This window comes from Acipenser ruthenus, chromosome 2, assembly GCF_902713425.1.
Source record: "Acipenser ruthenus chromosome 2, fAciRut3.2 maternal haplotype, whole genome shotgun sequence".
Lineage (NCBI taxonomy): Eukaryota > Metazoa > Chordata > Actinopteri > Acipenseriformes > Acipenseridae > Acipenser > Acipenser ruthenus.
The window spans coordinates 67,684,628-67,705,159 of NC_081190.1; the positions used below are offsets into that span (position 1 = coordinate 67,684,628).

At 37.7% G+C, this 20,532-nt stretch overlaps 1 protein-coding gene across 5 annotated transcripts in view; it reads right to left on the reverse strand.

Moving 5' to 3' along the window:
• Positions 1–19,837, reverse strand: part of LOC117408415 (sodium/bile acid cotransporter 7-A) — a 148,443-nt gene extending 128,606 nt beyond the window's left edge. The window contains exons 1-4 of one of the 5 annotated variants that reach the window (XM_034013378.3): positions 19,146–19,796; positions 17,609–17,691; positions 15,803–15,939; positions 12,849–12,924 (exon numbers count right to left, since the gene is read on the reverse strand). In XM_034013378.3, coding sequence (XP_033869269.1) covers positions 12,849–12,924; positions 15,803–15,939; positions 17,609–17,691; positions 19,146–19,245 — 396 coding nt within the window. In that variant the 5' untranslated portion in view covers positions 19,246–19,796. Of the gene's footprint in view, positions 1–12,848; positions 12,925–15,802; positions 15,940–17,608; positions 17,692–19,002; positions 19,102–19,145 lie in introns of those variants that run through there. The other 4 variants (XM_058999447.1, XM_058999453.1, XM_058999463.1 and 1 more) reach the window with 4 other exon arrangements.
• Between the last annotated feature and the right edge of the window lie 695 nt (positions 19,838–20,532).

Consider the following 20,532-nt stretch of genomic DNA (forward strand, 5'->3'; position numbering starts at 1 on the left):
GAGAAGGCACGAGCTGGCTCTTTCCATGACTCACCGTAAGGCCCAACCGTTGAAGGTGGCCGGTGACAAGTTCTGTGTGGGCGTCTGCCTGTACTGGAGACTGGGCATAAATGAGCCAGTCGTCCAGATAATTGAGCACTCTATTGGCTTTGAGTATCAATAGGGCCAGGGTGGCTTCCATGCACTTAGAGAACGTATGGGGAGCTAGAGAGGCGCCAATTGGACATGGAACCCCTACGCTGTTCCCTGAAACGCGAAACAGGTACTTCCTGTGCTGGTTTTATGGGGATGTGGAAATAGGCGTCTTTGCAATCCACCGTGGTGAACCAGTTGCCTGGCCTGATTGACTGCAACAGCTGTTGCATCGTCAACATTTTGAACCTCCTTCGGCTCAGATACAGGTTGACCTAAACAGCCAATTTTTGCAGCAGAGCTGCTACCTCCTGAGACACCGCCACCACGTCCTGTGGGTTGGTAACTGATGTTAGAGTCACACCCCGAAAGGGAGGTGGACTGAGCTTGAACTGCAGTGAATAGCCGGTCTGAACGGTAGAAAGCACCCAGATGAGCAGCCTCGGGCTGGATTTGAACTCCCCTTCTGGCAGCAGGCGCAGCTGGTTGTGCCAATATTTGAGGCTGCTGGGGCAGTTTGCTGCTGGTTTGCTCACTGGAGGTGGGCATTTGAGAAGCAAGCGATCCACCGTGGACCCAAAGGTATGCTCTGGTGTAAGATGCATACAACAGCGGTGCTTTGTCCCCATCAGGCACGTGTGCCTGGGAAAGCCAGAGCTGCCTATGTGCAGCTATCACACAGAGCAGGTTCTTATTAACCAGGCATAGCTCATGCAGCTGTTGTGGTGAGGGCCGCCGGAAATGGACCACCAGAAATAGGACTGGTAAGCTACCAGAATACTATTACAATTGCCCAGCCATGCGGCGAACGCACTGGCTGAATAGGCATGCTTGAAGATCACCTCTGAGACCCAGCACTGCTTGTTGGGGCAGCTAGCATCGTTGGGCAGGAGCGCTAAATTAGGTGCCTGTACCAAGGCAGCGATTGAAGCCTCCACAAGCAAAAAATGGGCCATGCCCAGCTTCTCCGCATCATCCACCATATACAGGGTGTCCATCAACCGGGAAACAGTCAGAGCTGTAGCCGGATGACCCCAAGATGACTGGATTTCAAAAAGAAAATCCGGGTGCACTGGGGGAGACACGGGAGTGGTGTCTCACCTTCTGTAGGCCAAGGCACTTGCAAGACTGAAGTGGCCCTCTTGATCAGCGGTAGAAGTTCTGCTGACAGGGAGAGCTTAACCAGAGAAGACGTATTGTCTGACTCCATGTCCTCAGACGGGAATGCCAGTTCCTGTTTGCCCACCTCATCAGAGGCGGCAATGGACAGTATGTCCTCCTGTTGCCAATCTGCGCTCATAGCCCCCTGGGGCCCCAAGGGGACAGGGGGCAGCGAACATTCACAGAGTAATAATGCCAGCACCGTTCCTTGGTGGGAAACAGCTGCCCAGAGCTTTTCCAACTCAGGGTTCTCGCCAGCGCTGTTGAGCGTAACGGGCCGTTATGTTGTTACCTGGAAAAATGACGCTGTATTCAGGCCGTTACACTGTGTTTTCAGTTTGCGTAAGGGCCAAAAAATAATAATCCTGTGAAACACTGTGGATTATTCCTTTTATGTGAGAAATTGGTTTGCTTAAAATACTGGTTTCAGCTCTCAATACTCTTCAATGGGTTGGTTGTGACAGCATGTTCTTTAGTTTGGTGCACGTAATGTATGCGACACGGAGACGAGATTGAACTTCATTGAACTTTATTAGCGCATTCCCCCCAGTTGACGGATGAGACTAGATCCTGGGGGCGCCCCTGATACACAGCTCTGTAACAACCAACACCATTGCAGGTCTTTATTATTATACCATAACTACGTTCCCTGTAAGACTTTCATTTAGTTAGTATAACTAAATACTACTAATACTATAAACAGGTTATAAACATACTGTTTCAGCAAGGCAAAAAGACATGTATTTTATTTGAAAACACATAGATATTTAAATGCCAGACCCTACCATTTACAATACACATAAATATTATATTTAAAATTGCACTATAACTGATTCCCATTTAATAAATGCCAAACTTAGTCCCACGTGAAAAAATGTCATTACAGATTTCCTAAATTCTGAATAGGTTTGCAGAGATATTCATGTACTGCATAATCATTATTTTGACTGTGACGCGGTTTTCTTTCCACTAAAGAACAGTAAAGCAAAATTGTGCCAGTAGACAGTGCTATTAGTGTCTGTTAATATTAATGCCTCCCTGACCAACCGCAGCTCTAGTTACACAAGATTGTAATAATGTGATTAATAATATTAATAGGATTGTACAGCCACTACTGTGTTTACAAAAACGTGTTCTTTCACCTGTGAGTACTGACAGTAATATTAAACAGATTCTGACATTAAAACTCAATAAATCATAGTGAGACGAATCCTTCTTTTTAAAATAATAAATGTGTTTTATTGTATTAAATTATTCCTCTTTCGAACCCAAAATTACTATTTCCAAAATATATTTCAACACATTTTAAAGAGATAGCAAACAGTATAATAAGGTAATTAAGGCTCCAGCCACGAATATAAAAGGACCCACTCTCGGCTCAGAAGGCGGAGACTGTCAGAGGAGAGACGTTAGTTTGTGAAGTAAGAGAAAAACAATTACTGTATACCGATATACTTGTTTGCGTTATTGTTTATTTTTTTGGCCAACGTGCCTTTTTGTTTTGTAGAAGTGTTTTTTTGTTTGTTTAAACTGTTTCTTTATTATTTTAATAAAACACTGAGCGCAGCCATAGCGCTTCAGTTTCAGCCCATACTTTGCTTTTGACTGCTGCTTCCTGAACCTGACGTCACCACCCACACGCCACACAAAGCCATCTGTGACAGTATTCCAAACAGTTTTGAGATATTCAATATTTTATTTTTCAAGGTCTTTAGAAAAAAATCCAAAGTGCCACAATTTTACAATAATCCTGTTGTATGACTTCTATGTTTTCCATAGATAGATTTTCATATAGTATGTAGGTTTTAAAATATAAAATGTGGGACAGTTTTAATTGCGATAAGTGGAAAAAATGTTTATACTGTATGTTCCTTAACTATGGAACAACAGTGACAAATGGGTTTTCCACCTATTCTTGCAAGCACATGTGTGATCAAGTGTAAGTTACGTCTTTTAATGGTGCAACAACCATATATATAGGAGGCTGTGTGGTCCAGTGGTTAAAGAAAAGGGCTTGTAACCAGGAGGTCCCCGGTTCAAATCCCACCTTAGCCACTGACTCATTGTGTGACCCAGAGCAAATCACTTAACCTCCTTGTGCTCCGTCTTTCAGGTGGGACATAGTTGTAAGTGACACTGCAGCTGATGCATAGTTCACACGCCCTAGTCTCTGTAAGTCGCCTTGGATAAAGGCGTCTGCTAAATAAACAAATAATATACAGTGCCTTGCGAAAGTATTCGGCCCCCTTGAACTTTGCGACCTTTTGCCACATTTCAGGCTTCAAACATAAAGATATGAAACTGTAATTTTTTGTGAAGAATCAACAACAAGTGGGACACAATCATGAAGTGGAACGAAATTTATTGGATATTTCAAACTTTTTTAACAAATAAAAAACTGAAAAATTGGGCGTGCAAAATTATTCAGCCCCCTTAAGTTAATACTTTGTAGCGCCACCTTTTGCTGCGATTACAGCTGTAAGTCGCTTGGGGTATGTCTCTATCAGTTTTGCACATCGAGAGACTGAAATTTTTGCCCATTCCTCCTTGCAAAACAGCTCGAGCTCAGTGAGGTTGGATGGAGAGCATTTGTGAACAGCAGTTTTCAGTTCTTTCCACAGATTCTCGATTGGATTCAGGTCTGGACTTTGACTTGGCCATTCTAACACCTGGATATGTTTATTTGTGAACCATTCCATTGTAGATTTTGCTTTATGTTTTGGATCATTGTCTTGTTGGAAGACAAATCTCCGTCCCAGTCTCAGATCTTTTGCAGACTCCATCAGGTTTTCTTCCAGAATGGTCCTGTATTTGGCTCCATCCATCTTCCCATCAATTTTAGCCATCTTCCCTGTCCCTGCTGAAGAAAAGCAGGCCCAAACCATGATGCTGCCACCACCATGTTTGACAGTGGGGATGGTGTGTTCAGGGTGATGAGCTGTGTTGCTTTTACACCAAACATAACGTTTTGCATTGTTGCCAAAAAGTTCGATTTTGGTTTCATCTGACCAGAGCACCTTCTTCCACATGTTTGGTGTGTCTCCCAGGTGGCTTGTGGCAAACTGTAAACGACACTTTTTATGGATATCTTTAAGAAATGGCTTTCTTCTTGCCACTCTTCCATAAAGGCCAGATTTGTGCAGTATACGACTGATTGTTGTCCTATGGACAGAGTCTCCCACCTCAACTGTAGATCTCTGCAGTTCATCCAGAGTGATCATGGGCCTCTTGGCTGCATCTCTGATCAGTCTTCTCCTTGTATGAGCTGAAAGTTTAGAGGGACGGCCAGGTCTTGGTAGATTTGCAGTGGTCTGATACTCCTTCCATTTCAATATTATCGCTTGCACAGTGCTCCTTGGGATGTTTAAAGCTTGGGAAATCTTTTTGTATCCAAATCCGGCTTTAAACTTCTCCACAACAGTATCTCGGACCTGCCTGGTGTGTTCCTTGTTCTTCATGATGCTCTCTGCGCTTTAAACGGACCTCTGAGACTATCACAGTGCAGGTGCATTTATACGGAGACTTGATTACACACAGGTGGATTCTATTTATCATCATTAGTCATTTAGGTCAACATTGGATCATTCAGAGATCCTCACTGAACTTCTGGAGAGAGTTTGCTGCACTGAAAGTAAAGGGGCTGAATAATTTTGCACGCCCAATTTTTCAGTTTTTTATTTGTTAAAAAAGTTTGAAATATCCAATAAATTTCGTTCCACTTCATGATTGTGTCCCACTTGTTGTTGATTCTTCACAAAAAATTACAGTTTCATATCTTTATGTTTGAAGCCTGAAATGTGGCAAAAGGTCGCAAAGTTCAAGGGGGCCGAATACTTTCGCAAGGCACTGTATATAGGAACAACGACAACAAAAGCAAAACTCCACAATCACATGATCACAGTAAAGTTTATTAGAATATTTAAAATGTGAGATGATGCAAGTTATTAGTATAGTTTTTTTTTTTTTTTTAGTAATCAATAAGTAGCCTACAAAGCCTACTAGAAATAATACAATACAACTCACATGCAGAAACTACTACTATGCAGTAGGCTATGATTGAAAAAAAAAAAGTGAATTAAAAAAAGTGAGTCGTGAATTTAAAAAAAAATGGTTTAGAGAACCTATATTTATGCGTTGCTAGGGAGTACGTCATCCTATGACGCAGACTCTGCATCTACCTACCGACAACCATAGATATATAATATTATATATGCTGACAACTACTTTCACAAAGCGTAAGCCTGTGCATGACTTGTCCTGCCTTGCCTGCAGGGGGTTGCGAGGATCTATGTTTCTTGCCGTTGCCCCCCGCTCCTCCCACTCGCCACGAGTTTAACAAGACATACCTGAGCTTGTTACCTAAATACTGTGTCTAATCAAGCTCATAGTAAAACCTGGAATGGGTGTAACTGCTATGCAATAAGAGTGTTATTTCAATCCCTGTAATAGTTACACAGGTTCAGGTACTGTAAGAACTGGAAAGGTTTCTCACTGCTCTATTTCTAGCTCAATAGTGTCAACTTTGTTACAGTATTAATTCAATTGCACACATTTCATTAAGCAAATAGGTTAGAGTTGTTGTATTCAATTCACGAGGAAGCCAACTGGTTTATAGGAAATGTAAACGCTTTAGTACCCCAAAAACCGCTTTAGTACTGCCATATTCAAAAGCATTAGCCCTGATGAAAAAATGAAAAACACTTACCAGAAACTCAAATGCTTGATGAAAATGTACTATATTTTACATTATATATATATATATATATATATATATATATATATATATATATATATATATATATATATATATATATATATATATAATATGTGTAACCCGCTTAATATCCCCATTACCGTGCAATGTTATTTAGGGATATTGTGCAGGTTGGGATATAAACAGGGTCTCATGTTATCCTATGGCGCCACCACGCAGTAGAAAGCAAGGGACATTTAAGCACTCCATATTCAACCATTTTACATATAAACAAAGAAAACAGAATATAATCCATATCTGTATGTCTTATTGCAATATTGTACTAATATTACAGTACTGTAACATCAAATAGGTTTTTCTAAAGAATGTTTACTTTAATTAAATAATAGCAGAAATTAATGATTTGTCTATAAAGCTCAAACAAACACGAACAATTGCTGCATACTTTAATTAGCTAGCTGACATTATATCAGTACAGGGGGAAACCAGTCCACTAAAACACTTACCACACCATAATCTTAAATTTATTGCTGTAACGTAACATAATTACTGTAGCTAACAACTCAAACAACGCTATGTGTACAATCTAATAAAATCAGGAACAACAAAGCCAGCTACAGTTACTGTATTTAACGTTAACGTTAGTTACTGTTTCTTGCAATTTTTTAGCTAGCTGTGGCTAGTGAAAATGACTAGCCTATACCAACGTTAAGCACATTAAAACCAATGTGTGTGGTTGGCTTGGTAACGCTGCAACATAGTGTACTTTACCATATAAAACAATACAACAGATCCTACCTGAAATTTTTTGATTGTGAAAAGACAACATCAGTTGAAAAACGTATTGTCCTTATTTTAAAAAGTCATGCAATGTTGCCTGGTGGGTGTTGAGGGGATAATAAGCGGGGTTCCTAGTGATATTAAAAGGGTTAATTTAACAGAAACCTATGGTGAGTGGCAAGTGGTTTTAAAAAAAAAATGTGATAATAAGCAGGTTGGGATATTAACCGGGTTACACTGTGTGTGTATATTATATTATATTTAATATATATATATATATATATATATATATATATATATATATACACACACACACACACACACACAATATAGCCATCTATATATTGTATTAAATCTCCAATTACATTTTGGTAAATTATGTAAATGCATGCTAAGGTATTCATCCCTGGTCAAGGCATGGGTAGCTACAGTGCAGACAAGCTTCTCCACAAACTGCTCATAAAATGTGCCCCTGCCAAACCCATCCCTGGAGGGTGCCTCCTCTAATTGGTTGAGCAGGTACCTCAGTGTCCATGACCATTCAATCTTTGGTCTCTCTAAGGGACTGCCTGGAAAGACACCAATTAGTGCCAATTGTGTTGGTAGTTTTTGAGATGTGGACATGTGCATACTAGGAATTGGGCAGCAACCAATTGTGCTTGGTTCACAAAGGCCTTCCCATCAGCTATTAGATTAAAACTTTCCACGACCACTTACCAGGGCTGGAATTGAATCACATCCCATTATCATTATAACAAAGTGAAAATGACCACTAATCAATAAACTCTTAAGAGAACCATTAACAGTCTAGAATAGTTTCATGAATACTAACCCTTTACTTACCATACGTCATCAAAACAGACTTTAGTAAAAGTTAAAATATAGTGAACTGGGTCAATTTCTGTTTATGTAACATGGGAATACCCATTGCACAATCCCTACATGCTTCTAAAAAGTTGATTGTAGAGACTCGACAGCTCTGGTAAGAAGCAAGACAACCATTTTCTATTTATATTAGACTGGAAAGCGAACCCATTCCAGTTGACAAGGGCCTCTCTACAAGAAGGCGGAAACACAACAGTTAAAACACAAGGGTTTAAATATTTCAGGGGATGAATGAGGTGCTTGTTATAATAGACTGACAGCACTATGAACAGAAGCCCTTGATTTTGTACAGCTACACCAGCACAGTACATTTCCATGTTCCCCTCCATTTCCTTGTGGGGGTTATGGTTAGGAGATTCCTTAACCCAGGCAGCAACACACATAATGAAAGTACTGAGCTAGGACCTTATAAATCTTGAATGCGATTCTTTGTGACCTAAGAAAGTGGAATCCAACTAGGTTGTATCTAGTGTGGTTTTAAACCACTGGAGCAGCCTTGTCCCACTTTTTTTTTTACACATCATTAAAAACCCAACTTTAGATCAACATTCAAAACAAGCACAGTATACTCCTTGCACCAACATCCTTATTCACTAAGCTGCCTGTTGCTGTCAGTCACAATGAGATCAAGATTGAGGCTTTTGCTCTGAGTGGATTGCTCACTTTTTTTTTATTATTTGTTTTTTTTATAAAAAAAAATTAGAAATCAGCAATTGTTTTTTTTTTACCTCACTTTCTCCCCAACTTGAACTGCCCCATTTTTTAATTTTTATTTTTATTTTTTAAGCCTGGTTCACCACTGCAACCCCTGTGCTGACTTGAGAGGGACAAAGATGAGCACACGCGTCCTCCGAAATGTGTGCCATCAGCCGTCCACTTCTTTTCACTCTGCAGGCCCGCCATGCAGCTACCTTCAGAGCTACAGCATCGAAGGACCACGCAGCTCTCAGCCACTTGCAGTCAGGCGCACCCGCAGTCTACAGGGTGAGCCGAGGACACCCTGGCCGACATAAGCCCTCCCCATCCTGGGCAGTGCTCAGCCAATTGTGCGCCGCCCCCTGGCAACTCCTGTCCACAGCCGTCAGTGGAATAGCCTGGACCCAAACCACTGATCTCCAGGCTATAGGGCACATCCTGCACTCCATGTGGAGTACCTTTACTGGATACGCCACTTGGGAGCGGGCATCCCCCTTTAAGAGTGAATTGTACAACAGCTGGGGCATAAGAAGGCTTCAGATTTGTGATTCAGAGTAAAAATGTCCTGGATCAAAGATTACTATTAAGCAACTACTGTATTACCACATTACCTAGTATTTCCATGGCAAAACTAGTTCTCATTTGGTGCTCTAATTTGTTTTTGTATTTTAGTAGATGAAGGGGATTTTGGTGTTAAAAACTAGTACTACAAACCACTGCTTTGTAGGCAGTTTTTTTCACTCAGTTATATTAGATGATAAAACACTCCACATAAAAAGCAATAAGCCCACCAGGGACATTCATACCTAGCCATGGCTGTAAATTAACAATTGGAGCCATCAGTAAAAAATCACTATGACCTATATCCACTGTATGTACATGTAAGTTTGACATGCAGACAGACAAACAGGTGCCTTACTAATATACTGTACTCCACACTGTGATACTCTTAATAGCTTGTGCTAAAGAATGGCCTTGTCAAGTTTCATCACAATTTCATAGGTGATTCTTAAGATATCTTTAAAAGTATAGTGTGCCACACAGACAGCGGGAGGGGCAGACCGACAGTCTCAATATTAGGATTAGGATTCATTATATTACTGACTGTGCATTTAACATATAGCGATGGCCAAAGGTTTTGCATCACTCTATAGACTTAACTGATAAAGTCGAATGAAGGCTGCTAAATAATGTTATGTTAACATAATGAATTTCATACTGCTTTGTAGTTTCCCATATACTTAATAAAAAACTGACAAAAATGGAAAGATGTGACATTTCAAAATTGAACATGAAATACTGTACTATTATGGCTTCCAGTAGACTTTTGAGATATCAAAAAAAAAAAAATCTAAAATTATGTTGATACAGTTTTTTCTTTTTTTTTTTTTTTGTAATTATGTCTCAATCTAAAATTCTAGCTGATGCAAACCTTTTGGCCAGAGCTGTACATTTCAATAGCTGAATACATTTTTTATAGATGGTGATGGCTAAATTGAAAAGTTTCAAACACATATAATACTAGATCTTTAAAGATTTTTTTTTTTTCATTTAGAGATATAACAGACCAACTTACTGTGGCAGCTCAATCTTCACGTACCTACTGCAATGTATAACATCCTGCTACTTGTTTGTGCTGTTGTAAATTTCATTACAATCTAAAAACCAACCGCACATTTATGCTGAAAGAAAGAGATAATTAGAAATACAAATCCTCCCAGATTGATATTAATGGAAACTGTAGAATAAGCAACACATATTTTGTGCCCATAAGTAAATCTCAGGTATCTTTGATCTTTAGCCCACAGCGGATGCTGCTGCGTAGCACTGCCTGGCTTCTGGGAGTTTGCCAGAACCAGACATCTGGCTACTTCCTTATTATTGGCTGATTCACTCCCTGGAGGTCACTCTTGTGACACCAGACAGAGAGTGTCCTGGCAGGAAAAATTATCAGCACATTTTGAGTGGATTAGAGTTCCAAAGGGGTCCTCAAACCTCTGCAGGGGTCTTGTGAGCCGTCTTCCACTGGGGTTTCAAAGATTCATTAAATAGGTGACTTAAACAGCTCTGTAATAGAGCAACAATGACAAGAGACAATGTTTCATACTGTACTTCAGGTCAGGCTAGGCTTGAGCGCTTTCATGAAGGAAAAGGAAACAAAAACAGAAAAAGCCAGCAGCATTCTAATGGTTTTGTTTTGAACAGACCTATATTCTCAGTATACCTGAAATATATATTTCTGAACCAGCTTCAGTGGTCATGTCTTGTTTGAACTAGACCAGTATCTGTTGGTTTTGGTTTGCATTGGAATATCATCTGTACAAGGCCCTTTACATATATTAAAAAAGCAAACAAAAAAAGGTCCTTAAATACAAGTTTGACAAATAGGGACAGCTGAAGTTGCGCCGCACAGTATACTGCCTGGGGGGATTTCAACGAGTGTCTGATCCTCTGATGCACAAGATTGCTGGTATACTCAGAGTTGACTGCACAATGCCTACAAACGAGTGAATCAGAGTAAATGCTTTAAAAATAGGTCTAATGGTGTAGAAATCATGTACGTAATGATAACTTCAAGTGTAATTGCACGATGGTTTTGTTTGTAAATTTGTATTATTCTCAAGCATAACAATGCTGATAATGGTGAGGTTTTTTTTTTTTACAAATATGTAATGTTACATACCAAGATTAAATCAATGATAATACCAGTAAGAATTACAATAACTAACTATAATAAAGTTGCCTAAGCAAAGCAAAAACACCCAGAAATCACCCAGGATCTCCTTAAACTGAATAAAATGCAGTAATACATCTAGAGCCAAATTGTATGAGCATAAACAGGGTTAAACAATTAGCTATCCCAGAGCAAACAGTACTGACACAATATCATTGTACTATCAGAATTTAACATTATTCAGAGAATTGATTGAAAGTCTTTTTTTTCTTTCCTTACACAACTACAAAGCTTCTGTAACCCATAAATATTACATACAGCAAAAATGCAAAGTAGGAATTAATGACTATCTGAGGAAGTGGCATGTTTGGCAGTTCCCGGAGGGATTGCTTAGTAGACATAATGCGACTTCATGACGAACTGGCAACATTTCCCTCTCTGCCTTGCAAACAGCTCTCATCTCTCATCTCTCACTAGACCAAACAGAGCAGGACATCTGAGCCAGGGTCATAAACAAGTCTGTAACAATGCCAGCTTAGACTTAGGCTGCCAAAGATGCTGCATAGACATCGAAACTCCTAGGTACGGTTCACGTTCTAGACATTCACATTTACAAAACAATATCCAAGTAATGCAAATCATCACACTGTTCTTTTCAAAAGATATTTTGGGCAGTAACAGATCAAATATAATCAAAGAAACATAGTTGGCCAAATTCTTCCTTTCCAGTTAAAGAATATTGTATTTATGGCCCAATTTTTTCCATATTCCTAATGACTGGGCTATTCAGACCCCATTGCCTGTAATGCACACTAGCCATAAGAGGTTGGATTGGAGCAGCTGTCAGTTCACACATGCCAGTCTATGAATGCTCAGGGTTCAACGGTGTATGCTAGCATCCCCCCCCGAGCAGGATTTCCAAAGTACCAGTTTCCACATAAACTGATATAAAGGGTGTACAGTATTCCTTCAAATTTAAGACACCCTCGAATTGAAGACGCAGCCCAAATTTCCCACCCTCAATTTGAGTAAAAAATAAATCAAATAAATATGCATTTACAACCTTAATTACGCATTTGGAGACAGTTTGCATTACAGTTATGTGCCAATTTGTGAACTGTGGTATTGCTTGGAATGTCAAAAAATTGTGGTCTGATGAGCATTTCCGATCAGTCCAAGCTGGTACTGTTTGTTAGAAATGCTGAAATTGTAAAAACTTCTCTTCAAATTCCTCAGGAAGCTAATGACGCTTCTTTGAAAATGGCTGCCTGTATGTTATGGATGATTCGAGATCGGGCAGTAACATTTTGTTTCGTCTTTTCTCGGCAGTCAGTCACGTTGCTGTTTGTGTACTCGGGTAGTCATGTCTTTTGTTGGCGGGTTTAATACACGCATCACTATACCGCACTCGAATTTAAGACACAGGCTATTTTTTAAAAAAGTGCGTCTTAAATTCGAAGGAATACGGTATACTCACATTTTTTTTGGTTTTCTGTTTATAGAAAGACAACACTCAGTGTTTGTTGAGTATTTGGGTCCGTCTTGAAAATAGGCTGGCTATGCCAATTTAATGGGGTTTTCCAGGTGTGTAATTTTTTATTTTTATTTTTTTAAATAAACATTTGAGCTGTATATGTTGATGACAATAACTCAATAAAATATTGTTTACATTTTACACTCTTTCTGAAAAGTACAATATTCTCTTTAAAACAAAGAACACTTATTATCAATATCATCTAAACCATCTCACAGATGTAGGCCTGGGAGGCTCTAAAAATATACATTTATCAAATAGGAAATCCTTACCTCATTTCCACCAACAGCTTTGGTCAAAATTACAGCAGAGGACACAGGAGGAGGCATACAGCCAACAGTCTGCAACCTGACGGATGATGATTAAATAAATGACATATCAATAACAACATTATGGTTTATTAAATTCATTTTACATACCATATTGAAGCCTTTTACAGTCAGCATAGCTAATTAAACTAACGACAGCAATTAAATACAGACTGTCAGTCAACTTACATACCGTACTGTGTCACCCAGTCTGACAGTGCGCATGCATGATCAGTCATAACAGCTTTTAGTGTTGGGGCGATCACATGGTAATTGAATAAACCGATGAAATGAGTCATAAATAGGTAAGGCATCAATTTCTTTATATAGATGCCGTTCTTTGCGAAAGCAGCAACCCCATTGCAGGGAAAGTCAACATCATGTCATTCTTAAGACATTATTTCATTGAAATGAAAAGGAAAACAGCACAGAAATATCACTGTTAACCCTTTTAAGGTAGAAGGGACATGTGTGTCCCATAAATAAAATTATACTAGCTTTCTTATTTTAGTAATGAGTTGCATGAAAAGGGAGTTAAAGTTTAGATCTGGCATCCAAAATTGCGATACCTGAGTCACTCTCAAATGTATTTTAAGAATAAACAGTTTGAAAACCTTCTCAATTCCTTGTGCTCCTTGACCAAACAACATTTTTTAATTAAAAAAACTAAAAGACTTATATTCTAAGTATTAGGTTGTGCTCACACAGAGTTCATTTGGGGGGGGGGGGGGGGTCCCAGTTAATTGTGTGTAGCTGGTTGTTTGGTAGTGTCGCAGTTGTTTGTCTGGTATTCTACAAATATTTTAAGTATAAAGTTCAGTCAAAAAATCTCAAGGACAATACGAAGTGTGAAAGAAACGAAATTTGGTCAGACATCAAAATCCAGGCAGAACTTGACAAAGAGAATGCTCTCACTCTAGCTCCTGTACTTTCCTCCAGTGCTTTTTTCAATAGAGATAAAATGCTATTTAAAATGTAAAAAATGTAAACTCAACCTGAGATACCACAATGCATTGCAGACAGTGTAAACATCCAGTCCATTAATCATAAAAAAACTAAGTTCACTTGCAAGCTGCAACTCAGCCCTGAAAAAAATGAAACTGAACCAAACGAACTCAGTGCATGTGCATCCAGGTAAGTGTGAGAAAGAAAACTGTCATTGTTTTAAACAAAAGGAACTGAACCTGAGGCTATTTGTAATGAACCCAATGTGAACACAACCTTAATTTAACATTCTGCTTTTAGATGTTAAATAAACATCACTGGAATGTGATGCAATAAGTATAAAAAATAAGCTACTTTGTATATCTGGGTCAAAAATAATGCTGTGGCCCCTTCCTTTTTATTTAAAACCTTAAAGCAAGCAATAAATAGTGAAAACATCTGGATCGACCAGCCACCACAAAAGTCTTGTGATTGTCATTAGTCTAATATCAATAACATCAGGGATGGAAATAAGACTCCTATTGCATAGCAGTTTCACCCATTCCAGGTTTGACGACAAGCTTAATTAGCCACAGTGTATAGAAACAAGCTCTGGTGTGTCTCATTAAACTCACATAAAACCAGAAATGGATCAAAGTACTATGCAATGGGAGTTATTTCCATCTCTGGACAATGTGGCAAATGTAACTTTTTCATGGAATGACGCCATCGTATTATAGAAAATTTATAGATATGAAGAAATAAAATAAGTAAATTTACTTTTCTGCTTGAATTTGATTTTTTAATCTAAAAAATAAAATGTTTTAAGTTAAAAATAATATTGTGTATATATAGTGTTTATATATATATATATATATATATATATATATATATATATATATATATATATATATATATATATATATATATATAAACTAAACGCTGTATGTACATTCTCAGCTGCCAGTTGGTAATATGTAGTTCACAACACCAAGTTTTTAATAAAACATGCAAATATTTATTCTAAGGTGCTTCAATTTAAATTGGATAAAATAAATGTGCTTTATCATAAAAACTATACTAAACACATTGGATACAAGCACCAACTGCCTAAAAAGGGAAGAAAAACTTTCAAATCAGGTACTGTTATTAAATAAAATATGGTGCCAGTAATAAAAAAAAGCAGTCGCTTGATGATGTACATGCAGTTCAATGTCTCCCTACAAAAATTCTACACTTGAGTGAATTAATTTGTTCAGCTTTACATTATTTCCAAATTATGTGAGCTGAAATGTTCATTACTTTTTTGTGAACATTTGTGTTTTGTTAATATTTTCAGAAACCAATATTAGGTTCTCAGATTTGCTACAATACACTATGGTATTATGATAAACTAGATGCTGTAAACTGGTTGCTGGTGGGCGGATAGACAACCAAATAAAAATAAACATTAATTAACTGAACTATATATAAACATGCATGTTAGAAAAAACTGAACTTATCAGTGTTTTCCCTTCTTAATTTAGCCAATGAAGCTCACATGTGCCTATCCATTTCACTAGCCCCTTGGTTATATAATTGAATTAAACTAAGCAATTAAAGGCCATGGTTGTTGGAACAAGGTGCTATAAATGCAATGGAATTAAAAAAATGAAAAAAGGAGGGAGAAAGACACAGTTTTGGCCATTTAGTACATTCTGACAAACATAAGCAAAGATAACATTATTTCTCCAGGCTAAATCTAACCAACTTAAAGCATACCCGACTGAATAAACAACTGCAAGACCTGAAAGTTAGAACCATACTGTCTGTGGGCTATTTTACAGCTAACAAAGAACATCAGTTAGGCTATATGGTATGCATATAGAGAGCCTGGAGTCAGCCAGGAAGCAAGTTCCTAAACAAACATGTCACAATATAAAAGCCACATTGAATGCCCAAGTTAATGAAACTATTAAACATATATTCAAAAAGTTACAGAACTGCAAACATACCCTTTTAACAGCCATTCATTGATGGTGGTTAATGATAAGATTTGCAGGAAAAGCCATATTGCAGCAGGAAAAAATACGAGTGTGAAGATCTGGACAAAAAGGTGAAGCTTCACATGCATCAAAGCACTGGTTAGCTCCTGCAAAAGAGAACAGCATCATTACTCTGGTTCCTGTAGACACCTGGGCAAAAACATTGGTTAAATGATAGATTACTAAACTTTAATGATACATTACAAATCAAGTCTGGATTATGGTCCTGGCACATTAGGTGGTCAGGTGTACCATTTATGTATATTATGTAGCATTCATGAGTGATGAACTTTGGGTATTCAATCTAACCTTCTTAATCAATAAACCTATTGTGGCAAATAAACAGACAACTACCTAGGAAACCAGGACTCTTACAGAAATGGATACCTTTGTTCATTCAAAACCCATTAAAGAAGAGGAAACAGAAAAGACTTATTTACATTCCAACATCAATGTCATATATTAGACAAACACACAGCATGGTGGTTTGCAGAGACATCTTATCAGTTTGAGGCCAAGGGTTAAGTTGCCAGTATGGGCCAGCTAGCCTGTCTGGTCATTACCTGGTCAGACAAAAAAGACAACATGGCGATTTAGTTTCTCTGCCCCATAAACCAAACTAAAGAAAGATCCTTTTTTTCAATGTTGGTCTTCCTTCACTTAATTTCCTTTCAGTGTTACTGAAGATCTATATCTCATAGAGGCATCAAAGAAGAGCAGGTGGGCTTTATAAGTGCAAATAAACTGTCCTGGGACATAAGAGAGATCTCTTCAACTACAGCTTGTTTTGTAAGAGCCACTTCCAGGATTTGCCACATTTTTCTTCGACTATAATGCAAGCAAAGTATGACCAATATAGATTCAGACCTCCATCAAACATGACACATTTCAGAACCGAGATGCCGCAGCAAAATGCTAACAAAAGTATGAATTACTAATTTCTTCCTTTGAGGGTGTTCATATATCTTTATAAGCCAGTGGGATTTGAAGCATTTAAACTGCATGCCAAATCCACCCTTCATTGCTGCAGGAACCGTACAAAACAAAGGAAAATGTAAACTTCTCATATACGCAACTATGCAAATGCACGAGTAAGGCATAAATATTTACAGTATGTCACTATTTTTATTATACGAACAGGTATTCAGTAAAAACAGGGCTCGGCTTTGCAACTGACTGACAGATTAATTGATTGATTGGTTATAGAGATGTACACAGTGTCATTTTAGTATAACAATGACAGACAAATCCATATCTGTGGGTATAGCCAAATGGAAATCAAATGAAGAAAATGTATTACATTTTAGGGAAGCCTATTTCAACCTTAAGTAGATCTATGGAACATTGTGAAAAATGACAGCTAAGAGACAACTAGTTTTTGTTTTTTTTTTAAATTATGACCACACAGACGAGTGCAAGAAAGTTTCTGCTCCACTGAAGTCAAATATAAAGTGTTTGTAATCACACCATATTTGCAGCTGTATATTAAAGATTTGTAATAATAAAATAGCGATCCAAGTAGATAAACCTTTCTGCTGCTGTCTTCATCAGTGTAATGAAGACAAGTTCATACTTTCAATTAGTTTATATGACTATGAAATATTATCATGTGAATATTTCTAAGAATTAATTTACCTGGTACTTGATAACTTGTTAGCAATATAAAATAGTGTATCATCATACTTAATAAATACAGTATTTACAAGACACAGTCCAAGTAATGGCCAACAATATGTCTTAGCTTTATGAAATAATAAAACCTTTTTATTTTTTTACCTCAGTTTTTAATGAGAGTCCGCTGTTAAAAAATATTGCAGATACAGCGATATATGTGATTGAGATCTCAGGCTTCAGGGGTCCTTTGAAAGAAAGGGAAGAAGAATACTTGTGGTTGAATTCTTTATTCAAAACTAGCATACATTATCATGCCAGAAAACTTTTACTAATAAGGTACATTCAACACTTGCAATGCTGTACACAACATTTGATTACAACAATTAAACTACTCTAGACTTGAGGATCAGCTTATGATACTAGCAATGTACTATTATGTGTTTTTAAGACAGCACACAAAAGGCACCTAACATTTTAAAACAGGGTCCGGAAAAAATAAATTGGAAACATCTGTCATAACAATAATATATGACCATCATAGACGACACTGGTGTCTAAATAGTATCCTAGCTTTTAAAATTATTCCAGTGGGTTCCCTGAACAATCCTCTATAGCTGGGGCTGGAAATGATGGAAGTCTGTTATCCAGGATGTCTTAGGCTGAAACATTAATAATTTGTGCAGGATTGGATATGAAATAAGCACCTGCCAACCAAGTAACTAAAAGGTGTTTCTATTTATTTCTGACATAGGCCTACCTGTATAACTGATAGAAAGAAAGAAAAAACAGCTACATGTAGCTCAATGCACATGTCAGTGTCGCTGTGCAGCTGCTTTCTCAAAAGGCGGTTATATTTCACAATTATTCGTGGCATTAATATTAATCAACGTGTCCACGTCTACAATATAACTTATGTTAAAATGATTTCACCTCCATCCAAGTCTTGTGTCAAATTCAGTCGTTACACAATGTAAAGTAGGTGCACTCCTGCATTCTCTAAAACGTGTGCAACAGAATACGAGCGCGACACAGTTTATTAAGAATCAGGTTATAAGAGACTCAATCAAGATAGTATCATCAATGTGTTACATAGCGCTATAAAAAAAAATTCTAAACGGTCAGCCTATGCTAGTACAGCATAGGACAGAATTGAAACTGCACAACACGGAAGTGGACCCGAAATGCAACGTGTCACTCTCAAACACACACAGCCTTGACAAGGACTGTATGTCCTGACTGTGTGTATGCTCAGTGTATGAATATATTCTATTGTAAAATTAAAACGTGTTGCAAAGTCAAACTTAATTAACTGTGAACCAAAACTCATGAGAAAAACACTGTACTGCTGCTGCATAAATTAAGATGCTGTATATGAAAACAAATACATAAATAAGTAGGCTACTTGTAGACTCTGCTTCGATGCTAAAAAGTATTACATATTAGCACATGTTTTAGAAAAAAAAGACTATTATTGATGCACTGTTTTTATTACAACATAAGCCATTATAAAAATATATAGCCAGAAATGAGAAACCGCTGCCATTGTGGTAACTTACCAGCTAGTAATTCCATGGATGAGACGCGTGTAAATATAATGTAACATTACTATCTGTGCACTTAAAAACTAAATAGTATTTTACATTTTAGTTACTATATAGAAACAAACAAAAAAGCCCATTCACTAGCTCGTTACACTTACCTCCCTTCACTCCTACAGAAGGCTCCAGCCTTGCGAAGGTGATCACAAGCACGATTCCTATAATGAACCACTCCTTCCTTAGCCTATCTAAAAGACCCATTTTGAGAACCGAAAGCGGTGCTCTGTATCACTCTGGTCAAGTATGTGATGCAGCTAAAAACATTGGACAAAAGCTTTGCGGTATGTTATTTCCTCAGATATTAGAAAGTCGCCATCATTACCCTTCAGAACCTAATACGTACGCAAATACCATTTGAGGAAGAATAGATTAAGACAACATCTTTGGCTCTTTCCCCAGACACAAATTCACTTTCTTTTTTTTTATTTGAATAAATGAAATTTATATCTACTTTGTTTATACGTCGAACTGATTTTGTTATTTCCCCCTCATGTTTAGAAAGGCTTATAGTCACGTTTTCTGTTCATTACGGTAATGTCGACAAGGATGACGTCAAAGCTAGAGCAAACGCTATTGTGCGGGATGTCTGAATTGTAACTCTTTAAAGTTGAGTGTTCAAATAATGTTAAACTAAGTAAAAGTTAACAATTAACTATTTAAAATTCGAAACTGAAAGTACAACACCACAAAACACAAGCGACATTTATGTCATTTGACAAGACTTTACTAGCTACTATAGCAGTCCTTTAGAACGCGAGAGACTATGTCAAAGTTGCATTAGCTGACAAGTAAGCAGAAAAAGAACAAGTATATCAGTTAATCCACATTCCCCGCCACAGCTGTAAATTAATATTTAAGTCTATAAGTATGGTGAAAGAGTTGATGACCATGACATATATGAAGTGTGTGTACAGAATAGTATTGAAGAATAATGATCATTTGATAAGCAATTATCAATATATGGATACAGATGGGGAGAGGACTGGACAGACAGGCACCTTCATATACAGTGCCTTGCATAAGTATCCACCCGCCTTGGACTTTTCCACATTTTGTAGTGTTACAACCTGGAATTAAAATGGATTTAATTAGGATTTTGTGTCACTGATCTACACAAAATAGTCCATAATGTCGAAGTGGGGAAAAAAATCTACATATTTTTCAAAATGATTTACAAATAAAAAACTGAAAAGTCTTGATTGCATAAGTATTCACCCCCTTTGCTGTGACACCCCTAAATAAGCTCTGGTGCAACCAATCGCCTTCAGAAGTCACATAATTAGTTGAATGGAGTCCACCTGTGTGCAATTAAAATGTAACATGATCTCAGATTAAATACACCTGTTTCTGGAAGGCCCCAGAGTTTGTTAGAGAGCATATCTAAACAAACAGCATCATGAAGACCAAGGAGCTATCAAAAAAGTCCAGGATAAAGTTCTGGAGAAGCACCAATCAGGGTTGGGTTATAAAAAAATATCCCAAACTTTG